The sequence below is a fragment of the Callionymus lyra genome, chromosome 6, assembly GCF_982586985.1.
Source record: "Callionymus lyra chromosome 6, fCalLyr1.hap1.1, whole genome shotgun sequence".
Taxonomy (NCBI): Eukaryota; Metazoa; Chordata; class Actinopteri; order Syngnathiformes; family Callionymidae; genus Callionymus; species Callionymus lyra.
This window is the reverse complement of record NC_141823.1, coordinates 26,676,438-26,703,197: the sequence shown is the minus strand read 5'-3', so window position 1 is coordinate 26,703,197 and position 26,760 is coordinate 26,676,438. Positions and strand designations below refer to the sequence as shown.

The following is a 26,760-nucleotide window of genomic DNA, read 5'->3' as shown; positions in this document are numbered from 1 at the left end:
GGCCTGGCGTCAAATCATGTAGAACATTACTAACCAGCCTCGGTTGAAAAGAAAAAGTTTATTTTATAAACAGGACATTATTGGATTTACTGTAAAACATGAAGTTTCAGTTTCAGTTTATTTTAAAAGGACAATCATCAACACTGATAAATCATTCTCGGAACATGGGTTGACTCTTATATTAAGCAGAAATGTTTACACACATGTTATCTAATATAGATAACGGGAAAACTCTCACTCATAATAAATGTAATTGAGTTAAAATAACACATCACACACAACAACACAATAATCTTTGGTTTCCTTAGTGCTGAACAAAATACTTAAATAGCAACAACATAAATTACACTTAAGATAAATAAAGCGTGGTAATAGCTGATATTAGAAGTGCTTCATTCACTGTTATTGCACGAACAAGAGCGACTCTGGTTGGAGTTCTAATCCGGTGAGGTCACAAGCCGGGGTGTGCCGGACTATTATGAGGCTTCACCAGCAGCAGAGTCAGCAAACACAGAGTGAGACACAGCAGGCTCGGCCTCACAGCCACACCAGGAGACTTCCCTGAAAGAGACGGAAAGATAGTGTCAAAATCCACCATGTTGATTAGAGAATTCTTGTCAAAAACGTCAGTGGATAACAAAAGAATCATTCAAAGATAACTGCTGTACTAGTTTAGATTCAGTTGAACACTGTGCTTGATTTAATAGGACAACCTCTCAGGTTCAAATGCCGGTCCTCCCAGGGCGTCAGCACCATGGCGAGACCTTTCTTCTGCACCTCTGTCAGGGCTGAGAACTGTTCTGCTGTCACCGCCACCGCCTGCTCGTAGGAGAACATGGTGATCTGCTTCCCGTTGAACACCACCTTCGCATCAGAGCGACAGTCAGGAATATAATCCGTTTAAATTCACTTCAACCATGACCGTCCCTTACAGCAAACTTATCTGCAGGTATCATCGAGATGGCCAAAGGTGTCAGTCCTTCAATTTGATTCCTCACCAAGGCAGACATGGACATATCTGGGAGCCCGGCTGTCAAAAACAGCATCATTGAAGACTGTTTAGCAACACACTGGAGAGGTTCTGACACTCGATCAATACTGTCCCAGAAAAGCTGGAGATGGTTTCTGGTGAAACCAGATGCTTCTGTTTCTGTTTGTCCAGTAAAAATCTAAATCAACTTACCTGCAAGGACCCCAATTTCGATGAAAACATCAGCACCCCACGAACTGACAGGTCCAAAAGCCAGTTTATGGATCAGCAACCCGACAAGAGCTTCCAACTGCTTCTCGGAGCAGGCCAGTCTTAGCTGACCCAACCACTGCACCGCCTTACTGCAGCCACAAGGGGGAGCCACGGCACGTCAATCATGATCACAAACACGTGACAACGCGGCTCACCTGAACTCCACCGGATTCAAAGTCTCCAGCTCCACTGTCTCAGCTCCACACAAGATGTATCCCATTGACACCAACAAGCTGGAGTCAAACTGAGTCGGACTGAGGTTCATGGAGTTTTTAATGACATTGAAGAGTGTCGTGAGCTAGGATGGATGCAAGGACAGGAAGCTCATGTTATTGAAATCACCCGAACCCTCCACATTATTCTCTGCATCACTGGCTCCAAATATTTGATCACTTCTGTGTTCATTACCTCTGATCTACAACATTTATTCTGCCTCTCATCCTGTGTCTTGTCATTTTGCTATGATTACCAGAAAACATCAACTATTCGGGTCAAACAGTACCTGGTCCTGGTTAAGGGAGCTGATGACCCCCAAGGAAGCGATGCTCCTACGCTCGGTCAGTTTGAGGCTTCTCATCTCCTCTGCTGATATTTCCACTGCCAGTCCACCCAGCTGTGAGATCAGGGACTGGGAGAAGGAGGAAACTGGGCCAAAGATCTGTAATCCAAATCAATAGTTAAGAAATTATAACAAATATAAATATCTTCCCACATGCTGTCAATTCTCTCTCTTTGTTTGGCTCATGATTTGCTTGTATACAATTTGATGCTTTATAAATGTGTTGGACAAAATGTATTAGACAAAAAATAGCACTGCTAAAAAACAACTTGAATAAATAAAAACATGTATTTTAGTGATGAATTAATCTAAAGTACTGACATCTGACTTAATATAACTCATCAATCAAAGTACACATTATTCTTGTTGTTGTTTTGGATCATACATATTTTAATCAACCAAAGTCTTGATGAAAATGATCATATATAGAACCTTTTTATTGATGTTTTATTTATTTTTCTGTTTGGATTGCCACTATAAGTACAATAAGATTTATTTTATTTTGTCAAAATTACACACAAAGATAAGTAATTCACGACAAATTCACTTAAATATGGAACTTGACTTTTTTATGTTTATTGTACAAAACGGGTTTAATGTTTTCATTACTCTTTAAATGTCTGTTTAACAATGTCACGGGTTGTATTTGTGAAAAGAGTTTTAAACGTTGTGTCCTAAACTGATCTCATTATCACCACCATGTGGTCAACAATATGTACTGCACGAAGGTTAGTTTTCTTTCACTTTAAGGTCCAAAAACGTGTAATTGGTGACTGAATTAATCTAAATGTGTGAGAGGCTGTCCGTTCAGTGTGTTCCCTACTCTGACCCTGTGTAGCTGGGACAAACTCCAGCCCCCCACAGCGACATTACGGTCTGTGGTGGACAAAAGTCAATAAATTAAATCTGAATTAAGATTAATGACCAGGATCACAGCTCTAACATAAAGTCCAGAATCTAGAGACTTCTCCGAGTCAGACTGATTCTTACTTCTTTAACTCTTTGGAGGATCTGGCTGCGTTGATACGATTCAAGAAATGGATCGAGGCCCATCAGCTCCAGACAGTCGTAGAAGGCTGAGGGCAACATGCTGGTCAGACTGTGTGACGTCCAGGCGAACGGAGCTGTGGTGTGAAGGATCTGACAGGTGGGAACCATAGGAGGCGCTGGAGAGAGATGGTAGAGCTGAAATATATTCTCAATTGTATTCATCGGGGACACTATTGAGATGCTCACGTGAGCCTGGAGTCATCCTGAGGAAACCCAGGAAATACTGGAGGACGAACTGCTGCTTCTTTGAGAAACGCCTCCTGTCGCTCACGTCCAGGCAGTGTCTGCCAACATGGCCGTCCTGCCACCGACGCTGGCTCATGAACAGCCTCTCCACACGCGCCACCGTCATCAGATCCTGCGGCACAAGAGACACACGCCTTTGAGCAGGACAGGAACCGTGGCACCTGATCCTGACACCTCCAGGTGAGACGACACCTGCAGGATTTATTTACAGCCCGTGTTAACCAGTCCAGCCCCGGGTCACGTAACAATCTGGACCACTCACTGGGTCTTTACACGGACGACAGAAGAACGGACTGAGAATAGAAAGGTTGACGAAAGATCGTCACATATTTTGGTTAAAGTACAACTAGCAGGAAAAAAAAAAAGTTTTTTACTATTATGGAATTTTCTGCCATTGATTAACTAAATAACAAATGGAGAAAGATTATTAAAAAATATATATATATACAGTATCATATATGAGAGAACTTTTTTTAAACTTAAATTGGAGCCATTTTGAACAAGAAAATGCCTTTTTATCATGATTTTGTTTTTTGTTTTCTCAATTATTATTTCTAGAAAGAAGAATAAGTGAAGGAAATCTCCCTTTTATTTATCTATCCGTCATCTATCGTTTATAAAAAAAATGTCTTTCATAAATTAGGTATTTTCCGTATCAACATATAGATTAAAAACATATTTGAAACATATTTGGAAAAGGAGATATAATGTAAGCACTGAAATAAAAAAATATATAAATAGATGAACACTTATACTTGTTCTTATTATGGATTTATTCTTTATTCTGTAGATGTAAAACACTAATTATTAGTGATAAAAGGTAATCATTTAAAAGCTGATGGTGTTTAAAAGATAAACAATAATACATTTATCCAACAAAAGAAAGGTTACACATAATAATCAGTGACAAATGAAAACCTTTAATTAAAAACGGATTAAGTGCAGTATTATGTGAACACATTAGGGCTTTATTGTTCGTGGTATTATCGAAAACTTTATTTAATTTAGTCGACTCTGTGGAAAGATTTGAAAAATCATTCACACATTGAGAAGAAACACGATGAGAACAGGTGAGTGGATCGACTCCACTGGTGGATCTCTGTGTTCATAAACTCACCATAGAAATCTCCTGCAGCTTCTCCTCTGACAGGAAGAAGAGCATCCTGCCCACCTCAGTCAGCGTGGTGGAGTTCCACTTCTGGACTGGTCTGAGAGAAGACATCAGAGGAGAAACTTGAAGTGATCAACTTTATTTTAATATGAATGCAAAAGTGATGTCTCACCCAAACGTGGCCTCCTCCTGCAGCATCTTGGCCATGATGTCCATCTTGTTGGAGGTGTAGCACAGCTGCTGCAGTGACTCCAGGTTGTTGACGAAGAACTCCCGGTCCAGTTGGATGAAGACCTGGTCCACCACGAATGTGGCCATGACCCCCAGAGAGAGGAACTCCTCCTTCGTGAACACCCCAGTGTACATGTCCTGCAGCACAGAGGAGGTGTCAGAGGAACATCTGGTGTCCATCCTGTCAGGAGCTGCACTCACCATCCTCTGGACCATTTTGTCCACGAGGAGCTCCTTTTTGGTCCTGGACTGGATCCAAAACTGATGTGGAAAGTCCAGGATCAACCTTCGAAACGTGTCCATCATGTCCGGGGTGAACTTTTTGATGGTGCTGACGCTGAGAACGTGCAAAAGAGTTCCTCACAGGACTTCACATCACCATCAATCACAACATCTGACTTACGGCATGGAGAGCGCGATCTCAGCTCCCAGGTCCCCCAGAAGCTCAGGAAAGAACTCAAAATGATAAAGCTCCTCAACGACACATTTTTTCTGGAATAAATAAACAGGGTTTAATATAAAGATGTATAAATATCTATATAATATGACTTTTATACCAGTGATGTGTGCAGAGGACGAGGCTGCTGCCGGAGAAGAGCCAGAACTCTTCTCACGGCTGAGGGTGTAGGATCTGATCTGAGTCTCTCCTGGAGGACTGTGCAGCTCACCCCCTGTAGCACCGTCCCCAGACTCCTTCGTATTGTAGAGAAGCAAGTAAATACAACATGTGTTTATTGAAGTAGCATTAGCTGCACATACAGGAAATCCAGTGTTTGGCTGCTCCCCATCCTTGATAGAGTTTGTTCTCTTTCCAACTGATTGAAGATGGCTTTGGCCTGGAGAGTGAAAAACAGAAGAGAAGATGCTCTGATAGAAGGTCAACAACAGTCAACTCAAAGATCTGAATCCCTTAGTCTAATCATGGATTTTTTCCATTTGATTAAAAAACATATTTCTGTAGATGTAAATCAATCATTATTAGTGATACAAAATAATATGGGTATTTAAAAGATAAACACTAATACATCCATCTGAATCTTAAAAAACGAAATAAGGTTATACATAATAATCACTTACAAATTTGTACTTACAAAATTTTGAAATAAAAATAGTGGCTTAGATAAAGTGCAGTGAAATATATTTCTTAAGGAAGGTCTGTATTATTATAAAACATTATGTGTTTGGTATTATCGTAATGTTATTAAATTTAGTCGACTTTGTGAAAGCATCGAAACATTAATACATTGAGAAGAAACACAATGAGAACAGGTGATCTCAAGCTGAAATATCGTCAATGAATGTCAATAACTAACTTGAACAAGGTCAAAACTCTCAGTGTGGCCTGGGGACCACATGCAGCCCCTCTACTGTATTTATGTGGCCATAATAATTAGTACATGTAGAAAATGACAAACAGTTTTATTAGAGTTTGATATTGTATTTACTCTTAATACAACTTTCTTAAATACTATGTTTAGGTTTTTTTCTTTGTCCTTTTTTTGACCCTCAAAATCGTTTGATTAAAAACGGAGTTCTCGTTTAGAAGGAAACGTTATTTTATATCCATTTTTTGCAGGTATTCCAGGTGTATAAATATTTTATCAGCATACTAAGGTTTATCTTTTTTATTTTTTTACTTGCTTTGTTTCTTTAGTTTCCAACCATATTTTGGCTCTTTACTTTTTTGGCTTGACGGCCCCTGAGCCACAGTATATAATGTGGCCCCTGAGGAAATTTAATTTCCCACCATAGCAAGCGACTTCACATGCTTTAACCGTCTGCAGACGTCTGTGAGTGGATCACCTGCTGAGTGTTCCAGGGTTTTGTACGAGCAACACTGATTTCCTCCTCCAGCAGAGGAATCCTGGAAGAAACGCTGAGCAGCGGTGTGCAGTCCAGCAGAAGCTCCACATCATCCAGCCAGTCGACCACCTCTGGAAAACCCTAACAGAAAAAAAAACAACAACGAATGAAACGACCCGTTCCCGGTCACACTACTCGATCTCCCACCCAGAGTTTAGTGGTGATGGCGTTCGCCTGTGGGCGGCTGGAGCAGAGGCCGTGCTCGGCCATGTCCGGCAGAGATAACAGCAGCCAGTCCGAGGTCAGAGTCAACAAAGACTCCGTCTTCACGCCCGACACCAGAGCGCCGAGGCCCCGTAAGCGCCCCGCTACGTTCAGCTGGAGGGACGACAAACTGTGAAACTTCTACATTCAAACTGGATTTATTAAAGAAAGACACTTACTGGGTAAATGGACGACAACTTTTTGGTGATAGCAAAAGCCTGAAAAATATAATCATGGAACGTATTAAAATAAAACGTTTGACTTCATGACGGTGTCCACGGACGCTGCTTGGACCAGTGTATGAATAACTTGATTTGTGTCTTTTTGACTTAAGCGGAGGAGGTTCGCTCACGTCGTGCATGACGAGACAACAGCTGTGCTGCGAGCTAAAAGTAAGAGCAGACGGACCAAAGTTTAGATCTTCTTCTAAAGTGTCCCACCTCAGGGACTTCTGTGGCCTGTCAGCTGTTCCTCAGCCAGACCAGCTGCCACCTCAACCAACAGGTGGAGCATTGTCCACCACACTAGATTGACAGATGCATTTTAGTTAGAAACAAGTTGTTGTTTTTTGTACCTGTGCCGGGCTGAAGCTGACAGAGCGCAGCGTGTTCAGAGCCGAGTTGAGCTGTGAAGATGTCAAACCTTCCAGGAAAGTAAGCCCTAGAGATGGGAGCAGGTGAGAGATCTCTGACAACTGCTGAGGACTGAGCAGGGAAGGGATCCTGAGCTGCTCGTCATCCAGTAACATGTCAGAAGTCTGTCAGACGGAAAACAAAAAAACGGTCGTGAAGAATCAAAGGAGGTTAAATCTTGGTTTGTGGTCTCACCAGAGAGCTCGGCAGGTTGCTTCCGTCTCGTGTGCAGTTCATGAGGATGTCTGAGATAAGCCCGAAGGACTCAGTTCCTCTATAGACCTCCAGGTCCCGAGGGTCCGCCAGACATGTGAGGGTACCAAGTCTGAAACAAGAAAATAAGGATCAAAGATTGCTAAAATACAACACATCTTTCTTAAGTACACTTTTATTTGTTTAAGAGAAGGATTGCTCAAGATCATTTTTAGATTCAAAATGAACATGCTGGTTTATTCTCCTTGGGTTTGAAGCATCTCCATGAAAGGATTCCTATCGGAGTTTTAACTTGTTCACGTGTTTCCTTGAGTCTTAGAAACCGAGTATTCTACAAGTGAGGCTCCTGAAGTGAAGACGCCAGGACATTCATACCACACCACACCACTGAAGGGTGTGCTTTTCTTTACTAGTTTCTCAGACACCAGGTGGAAAGGGTTTTCACTTTGTAGACTTAAGACTACACTTCAGGCTGACTAGAGATCCTACATGGAACTGTTTTGTTCCAAGGGATGGAAAGATGAAGGAAATATGGAAACTATTTCCCTGCAAAAAAAAAAAGTATATTCCTACGTGAAGTGACCAAATATCAAGCAAGCTATTATGAGCTCTTGGGTCATATTAAGCAGATAGCATCCGACCTGGTAAAGTCTCCGTCCGTCAGGTTCTTGTACGTGCCGACGATACTTTGTGAGATGAACTCCTGCTGTAGCGGCGTCAGCGTGTTACTCTGCAACACGTCCAGTCCGTCCAAGAGCTGGAGAAAAACATGACAACATTTGTTAAAGCCACAACGTGTACGTGCTAAACTATTGTTTCTGGCGCCCTCGTGTGTCAAAACAGTTAAACTGCAACGTCGAGGTAAATTTGTTCAACAAGAGAAAGACTTTTGTTGCATCAGTTTCTGGTTCGTTGAAAAAAGTCTCTCAGTAATTCATATAAAAACACTGCTGCTGGAAATCAGTTTGGTGGTCACATGACACTTATAACGTCAAAATGTAAGTTAGTGCTGCTTGATCAAGCAACAATCTGACCGTTACAGTCATTAAATCAGAGAAGTACTTTCCACCGCCTCTAACTTGTCTCATCCAGCATATTTACTGGACGTGAGCGTGCTAACAGTAGCGTTGTGTTGCAGCCAACAGAGCGATCGGGTTTCTCAGCGAGGTGTCGGAGCTCAGTTGTTACCTGAGCAGGTGAGAGGTGCTGGAAGTTGTTATGGAAGGGCAGGAAGGCGATTATGTTCCCGATGTCCCTAATGATCGACTGGTGACCTTCTGTGATGTCAGAGAGCGGCATAGCTTTGCTGTACCACAACCCGAAGGCCTGGCGCTGGTCCAGAGACATCTGCCACAAGTTCCTGTTGATGGTCTCCCTCCTTAAAGTGAGTCATATTCGGTGTTAAAATGTCACAAAATGATGAATGATCAACTGAAGGAACTCACACAGCAACTGGACTTTTTAATACACATTTAAACACTTACACCACGTTGAAGTTGGGCAGTGAAGGTAGCGCGTAGATGTCGGCAGGACTGGCACTCTCCAGGAAGGGCGCCAGCTCAGAGAACAGATTCCCGTCCTTCACCACATGGGTCTGGAACAGCACGGCCACCATCGTGGAAATATATGCTTCAGGCAACTGGAAACAGAAAAAGCTTTCATCAGCAATGAAGTGAAGTGGAGCGTTGTTTAAGTTGTGCTCGAACATGCTTGATCACCTGGAGTGTGTCCTTATTTCGACTGTAATACTGCAGGATCAGTCTGACGGTGCTGACGTGAGAGTCGCTCAGAACTTCTTTGAGGTCCTCGAGTGGAATCTTAAAGTACTCCTGTTGGAGCCGCAGAAAATACACAATGAAGAACTTCTGCAACATGTGCAGCCGACAACAAATAAATGAAATTATTTGGTTTTATTGTTTTGATAATCTAAACTATTACAAAACAAGTATATATATAATCAAATATATTGAATAATAAAATGTTATTAAATAAAAATAATATAAGCTCTTCTATACAAGTTCAGTTCTGACCTCAAAAGGACCGGGTTCATGCATACAGTCCATGTGTCCTCTTTAATTCTGCGCTAGAACATGATTGAGTCTCACCTCGATGATGCGGAAGTCATCTGTGGTCGCTCCTCTACTGGTCTGCATCAAGCTGGTCAGAACCCTCTGCAGGACAAGAGAGTGGAATATGTTCACCAACTTGTAGGAAGCACTTAAGGAGGGCAACATGTATTAGTATGTATCAAATATAATTGACTTGAAGATTGTACGTAAAAAAGCTTCACCGAGACACCTTGAAACTTCATTAGTACTTATTATCTGTGTAATACGATGATGTCGCAATATCTCAATACCATTTCTTTTTAAAAATAATTCCATCAGACATGACATATAAAATAGATGTTTTTTAGTCTGTTTGTTTTTCAGTTTATTTCAAAATATACAGAAATCGAGAAGATAAATAATAATGAGTTCATGTTACAAACAAATTAGAAATGTGAGGGGCTCTTGACGTCATTAAAATGTATTGTTTTAAAAAAAAATTATAACCAAGTAGGTTATGTTTACTGTAGCAAATAACTCAAGAACACATTGTGTTTATTAATTAATTTACTGTGTAGCAGCACAAGTTCCCTTATTTCCTTTGTCTGTAGATTTTATATTCTTCATATTCATTATTCTTTTAAATTGTAAAGAAATTAACAAATAAACTCTGCTAATACATGCTTATAAGCATTTATTATGTCCTCTTCTTATGGTTCTATACTTCTACAATTAACTTTTATTTTAAAAAGGTAAATATTTATTTTACTTTATTAACTTTACCTGCTGCTACCCTACTTAAAAAACAGTACAAAAAGATTTATATAATTAAGGCTTTATTTATTGTGTGCATACCACAACAATGCTGCCACCTGTTTATTAAATTAGTTCATTGATAAAAAAAAAGCTTCAAATGCTGGAAAAGCATTCAATTGTATGGATATGAAATGTTGAACGATCCTATTGGGTGAAGAAAGGAAAGCAACACAATATGGCTGTTAAAGAGCTGCTTGGCAGAGGTCTGTGCTCATTTGATTTATATTCTAGTTTGTTTATATGTCTACTTAAAGGAAGGTAAAGAAAAGTCTGTTAAAATTCTCACCCCAAAACACTGCAGCACGACCCTCTTCCGGTCAAAGCTACTCTCTCTCTGCATGTATTGATGGACGGCATCCAGCACGTTCAGACGGATGTTCTCAGAGATGTGCAGCGTGATGTTCTGGACCCTCTCCACTGCTAGCATGAGTATCACGGAGGTGCTGACCGCCTGGTCCAACACTGTGGCCACGCTCGGACTCAGAAGCTGTCCCACCCTGGACCACAGACCGTCACCCAGGCAGCGGATCATCCTCTGCACGACCAGGGTCTGATCCGGCCCCGGAGCGCAGATGGTCTGGAAGTCGGCTGCGGCGCAGGTGGAGTTCATCTGCTTCACCAGGGTGAGCAGAGGGCAGGAGGGCGACTCCGAGGTGTGGTTGGTTCTGGTGTAGTTGGTGTAGATGGCACACATGGTGCTCACCCACATGCTGGAGGGCTCGCTGAGCAGCCTGGACAGAAGCCTCTTGTCGGGACAGACGGAGGACATGAAGTTGACCTGGTCGTGCTCCCAGCAGAGAGTGAGCAGCGTGACGTCCGGGTGCGAGATACTCCAGCTGGAGTACTGGCACTGTTCTGCCGGGTTGAACCCCGGGGTCCCCCCTCCTTGTGAGCCCCCACCTCCTCCTCCTCCTCCTTCTGGTGGGACCTTTACGGACGTGAGGTTGGCACAGTGCTGGATCAACCAGGTGTTGTCCTGGTTGGCCAGCAGGTTTTGGAGGACGGTCTCGTTGGCACACACTAATGTGGTGAAGTTCTTTGGGTCGACCTCGGCGCAGAGAGCCAGGACCGTCATGTCAACAATGATAGGTTTGGTCCAGTCCGAGTATCTGCACACCTGCGAGAAAAGTTATCTAGTTAGTGGGAAGAAACTGGAGCAGGGGTAGGCAACCTGGTCCAGAAAGAGCCGCAGTGGGTGCAGGTTTTCGTTCCAACCAATCAAGAGGACACTTTTTGACCAATCAGGTGTCTTAGGAGTGTAATCAGTTGATTGTCCGTCTGGTGTTGCTTGTTCAGCTGAAACCTCATTGGTTAAAATGTATATGCTTGATCGGTTGGAACAAAAACCTGCACCCACTGCGGCTCTTTCTGGACCAGGTTGCCTACCCCTGAACTAGAGGAACCCTAGGAAGACATAGAGAGAATAGAAACTCACCTGCAGCATCTCATGGATGTCCTTCACTTCTTTACAAGCGGTTTCCAGCCATTTGTTCAGCGGGTTTCTCACGAGCCTCTCGAACACGAGGGCTTCACAACAGACCTTCTCCTGGAACGCCTGCTGATCGTGCTGCCAACACAGTCCCACCACGGAGTCGTCCACCTCCCTGCCCCCCCACGTGTGGTAGTCGCACCACTGTGCGATGACGAAGTGCTGAGGCACCTCGGTGGGTTGATCGTTGATCACGCCGCCGCAATGCTCGGACAGCCAGGAGTTCTGCCGGTTCTGCAGCAGCGTGTTCATGAACGTGAGGTTGAGACAAACCACTTCTGTGAACCTCGCGGCGTCGTAGCGGATGCAGTGGATCAGGTTTTCAGTGGTGATCTGCATCCCATCGCGCCACTTGGAGTAGTCGCATGACTCCAACATGAGGTCCACGTTGATGGCTGGGGGCGCGGTGGGGAAGGTGGTGCAGTTCGGCATCAAGTGCAGGTTTTGGGGGTTGGAGAAGAGCAGCATGAAGAACCCAGTGTATTCACAGATGAGCGTTTTCAGTTTTGGACCATCCGCAGTCAAGCAAAAGTCCAGCAACAATGGACCAACCATCTCTGCGGGCCGGTCCATCCACGTCTCGTAGGCACAGAACTCATTAACTAGGTATTTTAGGTCTGTAGTTAAATTCCCACAGTAGGCGTACAACCAGCTGTTGGCCTGGTCCAGCAGCAACCTCTTCATGAGCTGAGCGTTTTGACAAACCTGAGTCACAAATCCCTCGCGCTCGTTGTCGCTGCACAGAGAAACCAGAACCGGGTCCGCGCTGTTTACGATCCAGTCGTTGTAGTTGCAGGCCAGCTGACTGAGGCTGGAGGTGTCTCTGGACCTTCTCCTCACAGAAGAACGGGCCATCATGACCGGGGGAGGCCCCACAGGGACGAACGCAACCGTCCCAGTGCAGTTGGACTTGGTCACGAGTGGAGACATCAGAGCTTGGACGACGAAACACAGGTTGCTCCAGAAGGTCTCCAGCTGCCCACGGCTGAGGGAGGCCAGGGCTCGGCACAAGGACGCCACAGGGGGCGCTGCAGAGGAACCACTCAGAACCTTGGGACATAACGTTTCGTTCAGCTCGGCTAGATTTTTACGATCGCACTGGAACAGGTAGTCGTGGTAGTGCGAGTCGTCTTTCTCCGTGAAGCTGCGCTGCAGGGAAAACACCTGTGGGTTCTGGCACTCTGGACCTGGATGTGGGCACATGTTCTGACCCAGGAGGTTCTCCAGCAGGAGGTTCATGAGAGATTTACTGAAGGACCAGTGGATGTTGTTGTTAATCCCCCTGAAGAAAAATAACATCTTTCAGGTATTTGTCCAGCGTCAGTGAGTGAGGCACACACCAACCTGTCACACATTATTAACTAATAAACTTTTTTAATGGATTAATATTAACTGTTTATGCTGAGTGTGTCATTTTGGGGAAGATGATAATAATCTCCAAATTGTTCTGGTGATTTAACACTGCATGTAAAGTTTTTTTGTTTTTTTTGAGTATTGTTTTGATTGTCTAAGCGCTTTGTGACCCTGGTCTCGAAAAGCGCTATATAAATAAATATGTGTGAAGAGTCTAATGAAGTTTGCTACCACCAAAAAAATGATATTACTCAAGAAAAAAAATATTTTAGTAGAGTGAGAGTAGAGCTTGTTTTTCAAAATCAAAACTTACTAACAACATACTAGCAATGTACTAGTATGACCCAGCTAAAAATGAGGTACAAACACATGGTTTTCACGAGGTACCGGGAGGAAGAAGGGCTCTAACAATTGTGTGTAATCATTAATGATTATGTATTATTTATGTACTCTTTTTATTTCTCTATTTGTAAATATTTATCATGTAAATATGTACATTTGGGGGTTGATGGTCATTAATTAAGTTGTGGAGAAGGGGTAGGTTGAAATAAGTTCATGCTTCATCCAACTCCTTTCTGGACACGTTCGCTTCATATTGTTGTTGTTCTGACTATTATTGCTTTGACTATCATTATAATTGTTTGACTCATCTCATTGGTTTTGTTTGTTTATTTTAAGTTTACTTATTATTTACCTGCACATGTTCGAAATAAATCATTCAAATCAATACTATACATATATACAGTATAAATATATATATACTATATATATACTGAAGTGAGATGCTCAAAGATGCTTACTACCAGAGGTGTACATTATGCAAGAATCTGATACGATACATATCACGATACAGGGGCAACGATATGAAATTGTATATATATATATATATATATATATAGACTGAAACCATTATATGGGCTAATATCTGTTGTAAAGCCTGTTGTAGTGGAATGTATCCTCTCGACCTCAGTCAACGTAGAGATCTAGCAGAATGGAACAGGGTTTTTTTTTTGCTATGAAGGACATAATGACTGAAGTTTAATTGGAACACAAAACTTTATATTTGGAACAAGCGAATATTTGATTAACTGTAAAAATTGAAAAAATATTATAATGAAATGATTATAAAGCATAAAAATATTTAGGTGAATCGATATTCACTTAGACTTCTACTTACCACATTATGAGCTGCTTGAGATCTCCTGTGAAAGTCAAATAAAAGTGTTATAATAATAATTGCAGTTTCCATCGTGTTAATAAATCCTAGTACCTTGCTCGCAGGTTTCTATCCCATCCAGTGATGGGATTTTAACTCCAAACTGCAGCGCTATTTTGACATAATCCATAGGGACTTGTAGCAATGAGGCCGTGAACTGCAACACAGAAGCAACAGTGGAGTCCAGAGCGCCGCCCATGCTGCTCAGCAGGGTTTCTGAGAGAGGAAAACTGGAGAGAAGATCCACTATCTTCTGTGGGAAGATGGTCTCCGTGCCCCCCGCCCTGAAGTAGGCCCTCAAGAAGGACTCCTCAGTCACAGCAGAGCAGGTCTGGGATCTCAGAGTTGTCATGAAGGTCAGCAGAGGTTGGACCAGCTCCAGTGAGACCACCTTGGTCAGCTCTGCCTCTATCCCACAATCTTGCCTCCCAGATAAGATACAGACCAGAGTTCCAGGCAGGTCGTCCAAGAACCTCTCCCCCAACAGAGGTCTGAAGATGGCATAGACGTTATTCAGAACATCGTAGTACGAGTTCAAGGTGAAACCCTGAGTTGAAGGAGAAGAACTGCGAGCAGATCCACCAGAGAGGGAGTGGATCTGGCCGATGACCGTCTGGATGTCCTCCTTGAGAGTGTTGGCCCGGTCCAGAGACGGCTCGGTTCTTCTTTCTATCACTCTGGGCTGAGAACCCACTGACCTGACGAGTCCCAGGACGCCTGTGAGGGACGACGGACATGATGAGCATCAGCTCAGGACACTTGGAACCAAACATCAGGAGATTTTCTTCTCTTAGACACTTTGATCCTGATCTAGCATCGCATGCTCTCGACTTCCTTCAAAATGGCCTCTTATGAAAAGTGCAGACATTCACCAAAGTACCGTAAAAGAATAATTAAAACAACAACAACAACAACAACAACAACAACAACAACAACAACAACAACAAATATAATAATATTATAAATTATTAAAAAAATATACTGTATATATAAATCATTCCTGAAAGTACGTTTAATAATCGTTTTCTAAACGTTTATCCTTCAAAATGTTGCTCTTTTACAATAGTTTGAATAAACAGCTGATCCTACTTTTCTCGTTGAAAACTTTGATATTGTTTTTTTATCCGAATATGCTTGTGTATTCGTTCCGTTGTGTTAATTTTAATAAGAAAATGTTACGTTTAATGTGGGTATTATTATTTTTGTGTTTGTTATTTTGCTTACTTGCTTAGTGCGTGTGAGTGAAGCCCGCATGACTTTTTGATACTTTCTTGGTACGTTCTTTCCTTTTTTCTTTGTTGTTGCGGTTTTAATAAGTGAACAGTTTTTACTTGTGTGAGTCAATCTGTCATTTTTGTCAATTTATTTTATTTTTTCTTGCGTGCAATTTACTGTGCGTGATGTTTTCATCACGCATTTTTCCATTTGTGTGTATATATAGAAGTTTTTTTCATAATTGTTGGTTTCTTTCTCAGTTATTTCTAAAGGTAATTTAAGTAACTGTATTTTTATGTGTAGTGTTAATTGCTTTTATGTTTATAGTATGATTTTTTGTGTGTGCATTCTATTGTACTTTATTGACAATAAAAACTTTAATAAATTATTGCTATTTTTTTTTTTACTCGTTCACTTTGAAAAAGAGCACAAAACACAAATGGAACGTGTCCATAGAACCACGGCGCCCACACATAGAAGAGAAGTACCATCACTAAAATAAAGTTGAATAAAACTCACCAAAGACGACGAAGATCATCGACGTCCCCCACATTTTTACAATCCACATTAGAAAGAGAAGTAGATGAAAAAGCCGGGGATCCTCTCCTCATTCAGAGACATGCTTCAGTGGACGCTTTCCTTCTCTCCATCCCTCAGGTGAGTGACTGACACTCAACACCGTCTCCTCGCGCGGCGCGTCATCGAGGACGGAGGCCGAGGAGGAGGAAGAAGGTGCGAAAGCAAGGCTGTGAAACTCAGAAGGGATTTCTGCCTCATGAGCTGCTGAATAATGCATGTGATGATTAGCTGTGGAACCTGAGAGCCGCCGGGAGAACTCACCTGTGCCCAAAATACTACACCAACAGAGGAGCTCATTGATGACGTCAGCAACAGGGCAGCGCGAGGGGTTGTTTAATTGATGAGTGTCAAAGGTCAGCTACATATATTTATGTCACTCTTCTGAGTCTTGCTTGAGGAAAACATCCGCTGTATTGTGTTATTGTTTCAACATTCATTCATCAGTGTCCTATAGGGAGTGTGGTGTACCTCAAGGTTATGTATTAGCTCATAATTTTTTTTGGCAGACTGTAACAATTGTTTTGTAAGAAAACAGACTTTAGCAAGACCTTTGTGGGTTTGGTTCCAACACTTGAGATTGATGGTGATTTCACCTTCTTCCATCTCACTGCTTTGTGGCCTTTTCTTTTTTTTTTAAACTCAACTATTGCTTGATTAACATAAATGTCATGTATGATAAATTATATGTTCTGTTTTAAGATAAGTAAGTGATTGTGTGAAAGTCTTATTTTGTATTTCTAATCTTATTACATCTAATCTTTAACCGGTGTGCGTGATCATGGTATGTTGGCGTTTTAAACTTAAAAAAAAAAAAATTATATTTACACATGAATTGAATATTATAAATGTTCTTTTTTTAACCACATTTATATGTGTGTATTTTGCAGGTCTTTGTAAAAACACTTTTTTTTATCAATTAAATACTATGTGTTGGTTTATACTAGTCAATTTGTTTTAATGAATATACTAAATTACATTTAATGGACAGCGTTGTGTACTACTGATACAAAGCTATATCGCTCAACGACAAAACTCCAGGATGCTTTGACACCGTCAGAGAAAACATGATTTTCCAGACAAAATAAAGAAAAAGTCAGACTTTTTTTTTTTTTTTTTAACTTTAAAACTTTGTTTCAGAAATTCAATGTAACTGTATGTACACTTTACAATAGCATACAGCCTTTCGGCTAACAAAAGATGTTTTAAAACATTTTTTAAATACATCTTCAGCACAAATAACAATTTTTGCAAGGAAAATGGCTTAACAAATTTAAAAAGTCATTAACATGAATGCTCCGTAGAAAAGCAAACCATTTTTCTCTACATGCTAACTTGAACAGTTCAGTGACGTTGCGCTAAACTAAACATACAGATATTTGTAAGAAAAAACAAAAAACACTCCATCTGATGTAAAGTTAAAATCTTCATTAATACATTTAAAAAGTAGAATATGACATGCCTCTTTTGAAATAAAAAATAATCTTCCTTATTTTAAGGATTTTTTTTTAACATGAAGCTGCACTTGGTGTACAACAGTTAACTGGTAATGCACAGAAAAACAAAGCCGTACTCAACACGCACACACACGCCGACACGTTCCATCTGAAGCCCGGACCGATGGTCGTTGACCACGAGGAGACGTTAGGATTTGTTCAGACTCGAAACGACAATGTTCGTCAAACGTTTCTCCCGTTTGTTGTGGAGTGGAAGCAACAAGGAATCAGGGAGTCGCTCGAACTCCATGTACGTTTTTACATTCATAGTCTGGACGTGAACTTTGTCCGCTGAAGTCCACTCACGACACAAATGTTCGTCATTTTTCAACATCTACACATCATAGAGAGGCTGATTGTCGCACTCAACCAAAAAAAACAACATAAGAAACCGAAATGCACTTGAAATGTTCCTAAATGAACTCTTTTAGAAAAGGTCTCGCGTGAGTCAGCACTTGTAAAAACATGACTTGTAGCTAAAAGCAGAAGGGAATAAGCAACATTCATAGTAACCATTCTTAAACAAACAACTGTAATGAAGAACAAGGAAGGTAAAAAAAAAAAAAGAACGAGTGGTCGAGCGTGTTGCTGGTTCTGAAATGGACTTCAGCAGATGTGTGCTACATTACGGTCAAGGAGCTTTTCATCAGCTGACGTGGCCAGAGAACTCGACTCGGGGTGAAAAGAAAACACGGATAATAGACAAGATGGCAAATTAAAACTGCAACTTTACACACGACCAACAACGTGGCAAACTATAACACTAAATGCCCTCAAACCGTTTAAAATGACGTCGGCTTTAGTGTCTCAGCAACTAGATGAAAAATCTTTTATCGACACAACCCAGAAGAGAAAGACAAAATAGAAACAACACCAGTTCGACCAGTAGAAAATAGAAACGTGACTCCACCGCAGTGGAATGCATACGACGCTGACAGGGCTACACAGTGTGTCGTGAGCGTCCGTCCCTAACTAGCCAGTCCTTCCTGCTGACATCGGTGTAGCCAGAGTGGTGGGTGAGAAACTTGAGCACCAGCGATTTGTGTTAAATTCTCTCCCGAAAAGTTCTGTCGTCCCCTTGTTCAGCACCGGAGGAGTCGACCCATCTACACGAGAGGATGCTCGAACAAGACTCCAGCCAGGATTCTTCTCTTATAAAATGCAAATAAAAAAAATAAAAAGCTAAAATATGAACTGTCATGATGACAAAGTCGTTGTTTGTAATCCAAAGATCGTGTCCAAGTGTGACGGTTCGAGTCTTTGCTCGGTCACAGGTGCTGCGGTCCAGTTAATCTGGGGGCAACATGTCGTGGAGTCGAAACCTCTCCCGGACGTGCGGCCGCACATCGTCATTCTGAACAACGACAAAAGAAGAAGCGTGAACAACTCATTCTTAGATCTGTTGTTGGGTCGCGCTCTCACCATCTCCACCAGTTTCTCCAGGAAGGGCACCAGCTTCAGCAGCTCGTTGTCGTTCTTGTCCATGAACCAGCTCTCAATGGGAATGCCGTTGGACAACTGCAGAGACAGAGACATCAGGTTGAAGACAAATAAACAATAATATCCATTTTTTTTTTCTTCAACCAGTCAACCACTCAGACCAGATGCCTCACTTCTAACAAAATTAATACATAAAGTTCAATTCTCTCTTCTGAAAAGAACAATATATTGCAAAATTTATTTCCAAAATACTGCATTGATATTCAACAGCACGGCATATTTTTTTTGGCTTTCAAATAATTTCATTTGTATAATAGTTATTTATGGTTGGTTGGTTTAAAGGCAGCTTTGTAAAGACAAACTTTTTTTAAGAAAATATCAACGCACTTAAACATTGTGATTTTTCCACGATTCCAGATCAATATTCAACAACACTGTGAAGATATTTCCCAATGTGTGTGTGTGTATATATAATATTTATATATAATATACACACACACACACACACACTTTCAAATCATATTTTAATCATAGTTCTCAATGGTTAGTATTTCATTAAAGTATGTCTAAATAACAATCAAAAAAATGATTGACAATGACAAATATTAACAACAGTAACAACAATGCAAACATTCACAGCTTCTATTTATGTTTGTGTTGTAGATAAACTTCCGGCCGGCATCTTTGTTATTACGACCTCCACAGCTATAGGAGCAATTAAATCCTGTGAGATCCCGGCCATGACTGAGGACGAGAGGATACAGTCGAATCCAGGAGCTTAAAACTGATGCTTGCACATATTTTGGTTTCAGAACAAATGAAAGTATTACGTCTTAATAATAATAATAATATAATTTCTGCAACTACAGAAGTTAAGTAAAGTACTCAGGCAATACTATATATTTATAGTTTTCCAGTATTGCAGTATACCATATCGTTGCCACTGTATCGTGATGTATCATGTTGCCAGGCTCTTGCCAATAAACAGCCCTACCATTTATTCATTGTTGAGTAATTTTTAAGACAACAAAACGCAAATGATAACATAGGTGGAGACACTTGCTCGTGAGTCCCAGCTAGGTGGGGAAAGAGGCAGATGAAACCCAGGACAGGTAATTATTACTTAAAACTGCAGCCATAAAGTCAAACTAATAATATCAGGTTACATTATTTTTAATAGTGGACACATTGTGATGACGGCTGGTAAAAAGCGACCTTCACCTGATATGCAAAGGCTTGTGGTGAGTTGTCGATGATGATGGTCTTGGACAGGTCTCTACCCAGGATGTTGAGATCCTTGATGTAGTTTCCCTGGACGCAGACGCAGTGCTCGCGGAACAAGCGGTGTCTACAATTACAGGTGAGTGGAAGAAAAACTTAAAATCAGGTCGCAGCGATCAATAATTCAGGAACCTACACGTCTTCCCTGCTTAAGTATCGTACCTTACTAGCTGTTTTTTAGGGTCCAAGATGTTCAGCAGCTTGTCGGCGTACACCTTCTTAGAGGCGGTGAACAGGATGATCTGCGGAAGAAAATTATGTGAATCATTGTATTTTTAATAAAAACACAAAAATGCAATAAAGATTAAAGTACCTCGTAGATCTGAGACATCCGTTCAAGAAACTCTCTGAAGAACGGCCTCAAGCGCACATAAACCTGAAAACAGAAGTGTGTCGATTATAAACATTTGCAAATAGCGGCCTCTAGCGGCAAAGTGACAAACTGAACCCACCTGATAAATGACATCTTGAAAAAGTACAGGAAAAGTAAGCGCTGCATCTTCAAGCTCATTCAGACTGCAGTGGACCAACGTCTCATCCTTCAATGAAATTAAAACTGTTAACATTTAATTCATCAATTCTTGTTATTTGTTGTCACCAACTGACCAGGTCGAGCACCAATGAGAACTCAGGAGTGCTGCGCGTCTTCAGGGGCAACGCCGGCTTGCGAGTGAGTTGCTCTTCGGTCAGAGGGGGGACGTGTTTGATGAAAAAGTACCTGAAAACACAGCGTGATTAAAGTCAAGACATTCCTGCTTGTAACACACAAAAGGAAAGGCGTAACTGCTTTCATTAGTTTGGAAACTAAATTTGTCCTAATATCAGCTTTAAAAGCCGCTGGAATCAATCGTATCCTCTTGTCCTCAGTCTTTGCTGGGATCTCGCTGGATTTCATTTTTCCTTCAGCAGCAGAGGACGTAACAACTGCTGCCATCTAGCAGTGGGAAGTTTAATTGCAATTAAAAAGTGTGAATAAATGAATGTTAATTGTAAGTAAAAACTCATTCATAAAAACTTTAAATATAAAGCAAAAAGACAACTATGACGTTAAAATATTATTTAAGGGCAGAATATAGATGTATAAACATTTTTAAATATTGATACAGTTATGTTGAATATTAATACAGTATTGTTAAAAAAAATTGCAATACTTAAGTGCATGTATATTTTCGAACACCCCTATAAAAAGGTTATCTATTAAACGCAGCCTTGAATGTTTCAATCAAATGCACTTCATTTCCAAAAATCCAAGCTACAATTGACCTTTACCATGAGATTAGAAAGTCAACATAAGCACTCACGGATCAAAAACCTCCCAGTCCTCCTCATAGGTAGCCTCAGGTGGGACTGCAACAGGAGGAGAATCCACGTACGTCATCTCTGGACTGGAGCCCGGAGCTGCGACACCAAGAGCCTCATTACAACGAAGATCAAAACTCATTCGAATTCCGTCGTTCGAACGTCTACCAGTGAGCGGCGGGAGGTCGTTGTCGGCGCTTAGGTCCGGCTCCTCCGGCGCTGTGGAGAGCTCCGGCATGTGTGCCGGCCTCAGAGGCGGCAGATGTGCTACACTGGAGTAGAAGTTAGTGGTGGCGCACAAGTCCTGCGTGGACGTGGCTGTGCTAGCTGCCGTCTCCACCGTTTGTTCCATCTCCAGCTGCTTAACGATTTCTTCCGCCTCCAGCGCCTGGTCCGGAGAGTCTGAGCCGGAGGAGGCTGAAGGAACGAGCATGAAATTAATTCACGTCCGATTTTGAATTGAACTTGAAATGACTCACCGTTTTTATTTGGCGAGAAGAAGTTAAAAACAGGGGAGAAGATGGTGCCGAGGAGTGTGGATCTGGGAGGACTAGTAGGCAACTCCACTGGTGTCGTTTCCTCCAGACTACCGTTAGGGGGCTCCTTACTCCTGTCATGGTTGGTGGCTTCTGCGTGGGACACTTTAGAAAAGTTATAAAAGATACAGAGGTGCAGAGCAAAAAACACATCCGAGGAGCATCACTTACGTCCGTTGACTGAGCCTCTCCTGCCGACCCTGCGAGGGTTCGTGGGTGTGGAGGTGATCAGGTTGTCGTCCGCGTCACAGTGGAGACGCTTCTTCTTGGCCGGGTTCTCCGGCTGCACCTAAAGGAGAAAACCGGGTCAAAATAAAGTTTAATTACAGTTTCAGAATAAGAGCTGTGTAACCCGACATGGCAGAGTACAGTCTTAGCTCGAGACTATTTTTGTCGACTATTCTTTCCTACTGTTCGAATACAACTCAGTGAGCTCGGGGTCTAAATTTAGAACCGGGTCCATGTTCTCAAACAAGCTGCTGAATTCCACCGGACATTTTCAAGAGAAACATGACACCCCCGTACTGGGGAACAACTGCTTTCAACTTCAGACCGAACCACTGGTCTACCTGCTGGGTGATCAACAATGACACGTACCTTGACGGCATTTCCTCGGATGAACTTTTTGATGGTGGAGAACAGGCTCCTCCCACCGCTGGACGGCGTGTCTTCTTCCACCTCCGAGTGCCTCCTCTTGGTCCTGGACGGACGGGTGGCCAGAGCAGGGATCGGCTGCTGAGACGCCTTACGCATTCTCAGCCTCATCGTATCAGCAGTCACATGAACAGCTGCAGACCAGAGACAGTAAGAATGAGACACTATAGATCCACGGTACAAATAAACGACTGATCTCGTCCCGGGGCTGGACCTGTGTCTGAAAGAGTAGAAGCCCGGTGCATTCTGCAGACATCTGGATGTGTTCAGGAACCCGCTTCACTTACATCACAGTGAACGCACTGAGCCAAGTCGCAGAAGAAAAAAAAACGAACTTTAGATCAATAGTGTCAAGAAGCTACAGGGTCTAACCCGAACCCGTACGAAAAGAAAGGTTACTTACAAATAAAATGACCTGCATTGTCAGGTGGTATGTCGGGGGAAAGTAAGTGAACGCAGAACCACAAATTGACAGGAAAACATGCCAACCTCCTGCCTTTACGTAACAGCAGCTGGCTGGAAATGTGTCTGGACATATCCTGGACTTGTCAGGAACCTCAAACAAAGAATAATACTTTTCCAATGCTCACTGAACACCTCACATCCTGTAACGTCTTTCTCAACATCTGCTTTATATTTTCGCCCGACTGTATCCAAGAACACTCCGGAGTGTGTGTGCACGGCGTGTGCTTTTTAAACTCGCACCAAAACAAGGACATTTGTTCCAGTTCGGAGGAGGTTTTGAGGAGCGTTCAGATGTTTCGGGACATAGTCACAGCAAGACACGGGATTTGGTCTCCTCCTGCTGTGGATTTTCACTCGCTGCAACAAGCAGTCTCCGTGTGTACCCTGTAGTTAGTGCAAAGTACTTTCCCCTGCTAACCAGGGCCAACAAGTAGATTACAGGTTACAAGATAGAGGGAAAAAAATAAATTGAATCATTTTCTACCTCCATCATTTACTGTTAACAATAAAATCTGATACCTTTTTAGCATTTGAAATATTGTTGACAGCATTGACTTTCTTAGAATGGTGGCGTTTTGCAACTTGTTTGCACAACACACTTCACTATGGAGCTCTTCCGAGTCACAATCTTTATTAATGTTTATAATTATTTGTGGATCCAGATGTCAATTCTGTGTCTTGAAGTTCATTGTGGTTTTCTTTTCTTTTTTATGAACAGAAAGATAGAAACCAAGATGTAACCTCCATGACAAAGGTTATGACCAGTGTGTGTTACAAACTGTACTGCAGTGTCACCAATCAGACGATAAGTTACATTTACCATTTCGTGCAAGGCGAGAAAATCAGTTTTGTAAGGGGCCACATCTAGACTGTGACTGTGAGGGACAACCAAAATAAAGCAAAGATAACATGAAGAAATTCAACTTTAATTAGAGGGGGATTTTATTAATGAACCAATTTGTTTTTATTTAGTATAATTTGAATTACTTCAAAGACAATACACAATGTGAAAAAAATAACTATTCATAAGTGTCAATATGAATTGACTCAAACTAGTTTTTCCTTTTCATGGAAAATAAATGCTCAAATAAAAAGAAAATTATTTAAACAAGTTCATTAACAATGGATATACATGTACAATATTGTATTACAAGGAGGGAAATAGATTTATACCCTTCCAACAACCTTGGAATTAATGTTGCTGCTCTTTTCTGCGACAAAAACTAAAAAAGAAACCGAATAAAAAAAGCGTGGATCAAAAATCTGAAACAACCGTTGACAATGAAAAACATCTGGTGAGCGATCAAAGTATAACGGATTCCTGCTGCGTGATAGCGATCTAGTCTTGTGTACGTTATTGAAAACCTCAGCTCCTCAAAGGCATCTCTTTCATATCGACTGGAATCCGAGCGTCCGTGAGCGATCGTGCACGGCTCGAGTCACTGAGCGGGAAATAGGAACATGCATTTAAACAGACAGTTAGCATGGTAACAGAACTGTACCAGGCCCGCGCTAACGACACCGTTTTCAAACCACTTCAACGACAACCACACGTAGACTATGAGGCCGTTTTAACGTATATTTATATTTGTTTTAACCCGGCGATTCTTGAACGTCCTGCTCGAGCTAACGAGCTACATGTCAACATCAAGCTAATAACAAGTGACTTCAAGCAAAACAACATCGTTCAATGAGCCACATTCCAATACAAATACACGTAAATAGACACGAGTCAGTCGTTTAATGGGACGCGAAACAGAAAAAACGCGGTTAAATTCATCTTTTGCGATCAACATTTTTAAACCAGAAACCAGGAGTAAAAGCGTGTTTGTAGTTCTCAAGTGTAGCTTCTCTGCGTCAACAGTGAACACAATGATTGATCGAATCCGAGGACAGTGAGCAGACATACGTGTACTCGGCGAGTATCACCATGTCAACCGTGAATACGTGTTTATTTCGTCGCGTTTAAAGATGTCGTGATGGCGTTTGTGTTTCTTTTAAACGGGGGATTTAAGATAACATAGGTTGGTTTTGCTGCAATAGCCATTAGCAAAACGGCTAATGCTAACGCATCGCGAATGTACAAACGGGGGTAGAAATGGGTGTAAAAATGTGTTTTTTATAAGTTTACTCATCCGTCAAAGTATTTCTAACGTGTTGGTGATCGACGGTATTAATATTAAAAGTGTTGACAGGGAAACCGTGTTTGGTTTAGCTTCGGTTAGCTAAGTTAGCTTAGCACGTTAGCATGAACCTCGCCTTCCTGGAGAGCGGCTCGCGGCTAACAGATGTGCAGCGAAGAAAACATTCATCCACAGCCTGAAAGCCCGCGTTACATAAACCGAGCCAGATTTCAACAGCCGGCTCGGTCGCTCAACTCACCTCAACGGGATCGAGAGTCTGCGGCCAGCGATCAACATCGACAAAGCATCGCGGCTGCGGTGGTGGTTTTTTTTAGACTTTAGAGCGAGATCCAGCGATTCAAAGGCCGTCTTGAAAATGACACACTGTTGTGTTACCAGTCGCCATTTCCCGCCTCCGCGCACTCTCTCCGAGGCAGATACCCGTATGGGACACAGACACACCCCCTTTACCTCTACAGCAGCGACGAATACCTCCACAGGACTGATCCCAACTAGGATTTTATTGTGTTAAAATCAACAATGGACAGTTCTATAAATGCTCCGATGCTTTCACAACACGAGGCGCTTGGACTGAATCCATTGGATTTTCCAATAATATTATGATCATAGCAACAAGTACGTGTTGTTTTCACGATTTATTGTGCATTTTACTGATGTACAACACATCTGACATTCAAATACTCCTTTTGTATAACTTATTTGAATTGCAGTGTATAGACTCAAAAGTTTAGAAGGGATTGTTTGGAAGAAAGGGGATGGAAACTCCATTGTCTAAAAGCCTGTTTACTAAGTGTCATGAGTAAATAAAATTAGATTAAATAAGTTAGCGAAGAAAAAACCCAATCATGCATATGCATGTTTAGAAACGGTTTTTTTATAAGCCTTCGAATTTTACCATCATTCTAACTTTGGCTATCGATGATAGTATACTAAGATTTGTTCAGATGTAGGCATTTGGTAAAAGACATTCTTGTTTCTCGAACTTGCATTAACTCTCTAAATAAAAATTAAAGACTAAATGGCTCTTACTTATATAGTGCTTTCTATGCTTATTCAGCACTCAAAGCACTTAACACTAAGTTACAAACTCACCCATTCACACACTGATGGGAGTAGGCTGTGATGCAGTGCGCCAGCTCAACCATCAGGAGCAATCAGGGTAAAGTGTCTTGCCACAACGCCACAAACTCGTCCGGAACTGGGATCGAACCTGCATCTCTCAGACCACAAGTCAACCACTCTACCATCTGAGCTATGACGCCCATATGTTTTCTTTAAATTCCGAGTCAAACTCTCGGGCTGAAAAGAAAGAAAGGCCAGTAGGTTCCACCCTAGCTAACTGGGACAAACATTAAGGATGGGTCACCCTCAGGTTATATC

The 26,760-nt window shown here is 41.8% G+C and overlaps 2 protein-coding genes across 3 annotated transcripts; both read right to left on the bottom strand.

Moving 5' to 3' along the window:
• Window positions 1-451: 451 nt before the first annotated feature.
• On the bottom strand, window positions 452-16,042 carry strc1 (stereocilin 1). The gene is made up of 29 exons (XM_087793101.1): window positions 16,009-16,042; window positions 14,329-14,991; window positions 14,236-14,260; window positions 11,652-12,987; window positions 10,503-11,333; window positions 9,458-9,523; window positions 9,071-9,181; window positions 8,837-8,991; window positions 8,541-8,730; window positions 7,994-8,109; window positions 7,335-7,464; window positions 7,082-7,264; window positions 6,687-6,725; window positions 6,451-6,621; window positions 6,244-6,384; window positions 5,200-5,276; window positions 4,998-5,133; window positions 4,844-4,932; window positions 4,642-4,777; window positions 4,382-4,578; window positions 4,216-4,306; window positions 3,039-3,210; window positions 2,793-2,968; window positions 1,746-1,901; window positions 1,399-1,541; window positions 1,184-1,332; window positions 933-1,030; window positions 714-864; window positions 452-561 (listed from the first exon to the last, which is right to left on the bottom strand). The coding sequence occupies exons 1-29, from the start codon at window positions 16,040-16,042 to the stop codon at window positions 452-454; spliced, it is 6,072 nt and encodes a 2,023-aa protein (XP_087649227.1).
• Window positions 16,043-17,175: 1,133 nt separating this feature from the next.
• On the bottom strand, window positions 17,176-25,788 carry ctdspl2b (CTD (carboxy-terminal domain, RNA polymerase II, polypeptide A) small phosphatase like 2b). Of its 2 annotated transcripts, none has more exons than XM_087794517.1 (13): window positions 25,619-25,788; window positions 22,715-22,905; window positions 22,289-22,406; window positions 22,061-22,222; window positions 21,750-21,998; window positions 21,584-21,680; window positions 20,889-21,000; window positions 20,735-20,821; window positions 20,596-20,658; window positions 20,445-20,524; window positions 20,223-20,349; window positions 18,984-19,079; window positions 17,176-18,915 (listed from the first exon to the last, which is right to left on the bottom strand). In XM_087794517.1, the coding sequence occupies exons 2-13, from the start codon at window positions 22,880-22,882 to the stop codon at window positions 18,850-18,852; spliced, it is 1,425 nt and encodes a 474-aa protein (XP_087650643.1). In that variant the 5' UTR covers window positions 22,883-22,905; window positions 25,619-25,788; the 3' UTR covers window positions 17,176-18,849. The 2 variants fall into 2 exon arrangements, with proteins under 2 accessions (XP_087650643.1, XP_087650645.1); XM_087794519.1 differs by having other exon boundaries at window positions 22,061-22,210.
• Window positions 25,789-26,760: the final 972 nt, after the last annotated feature.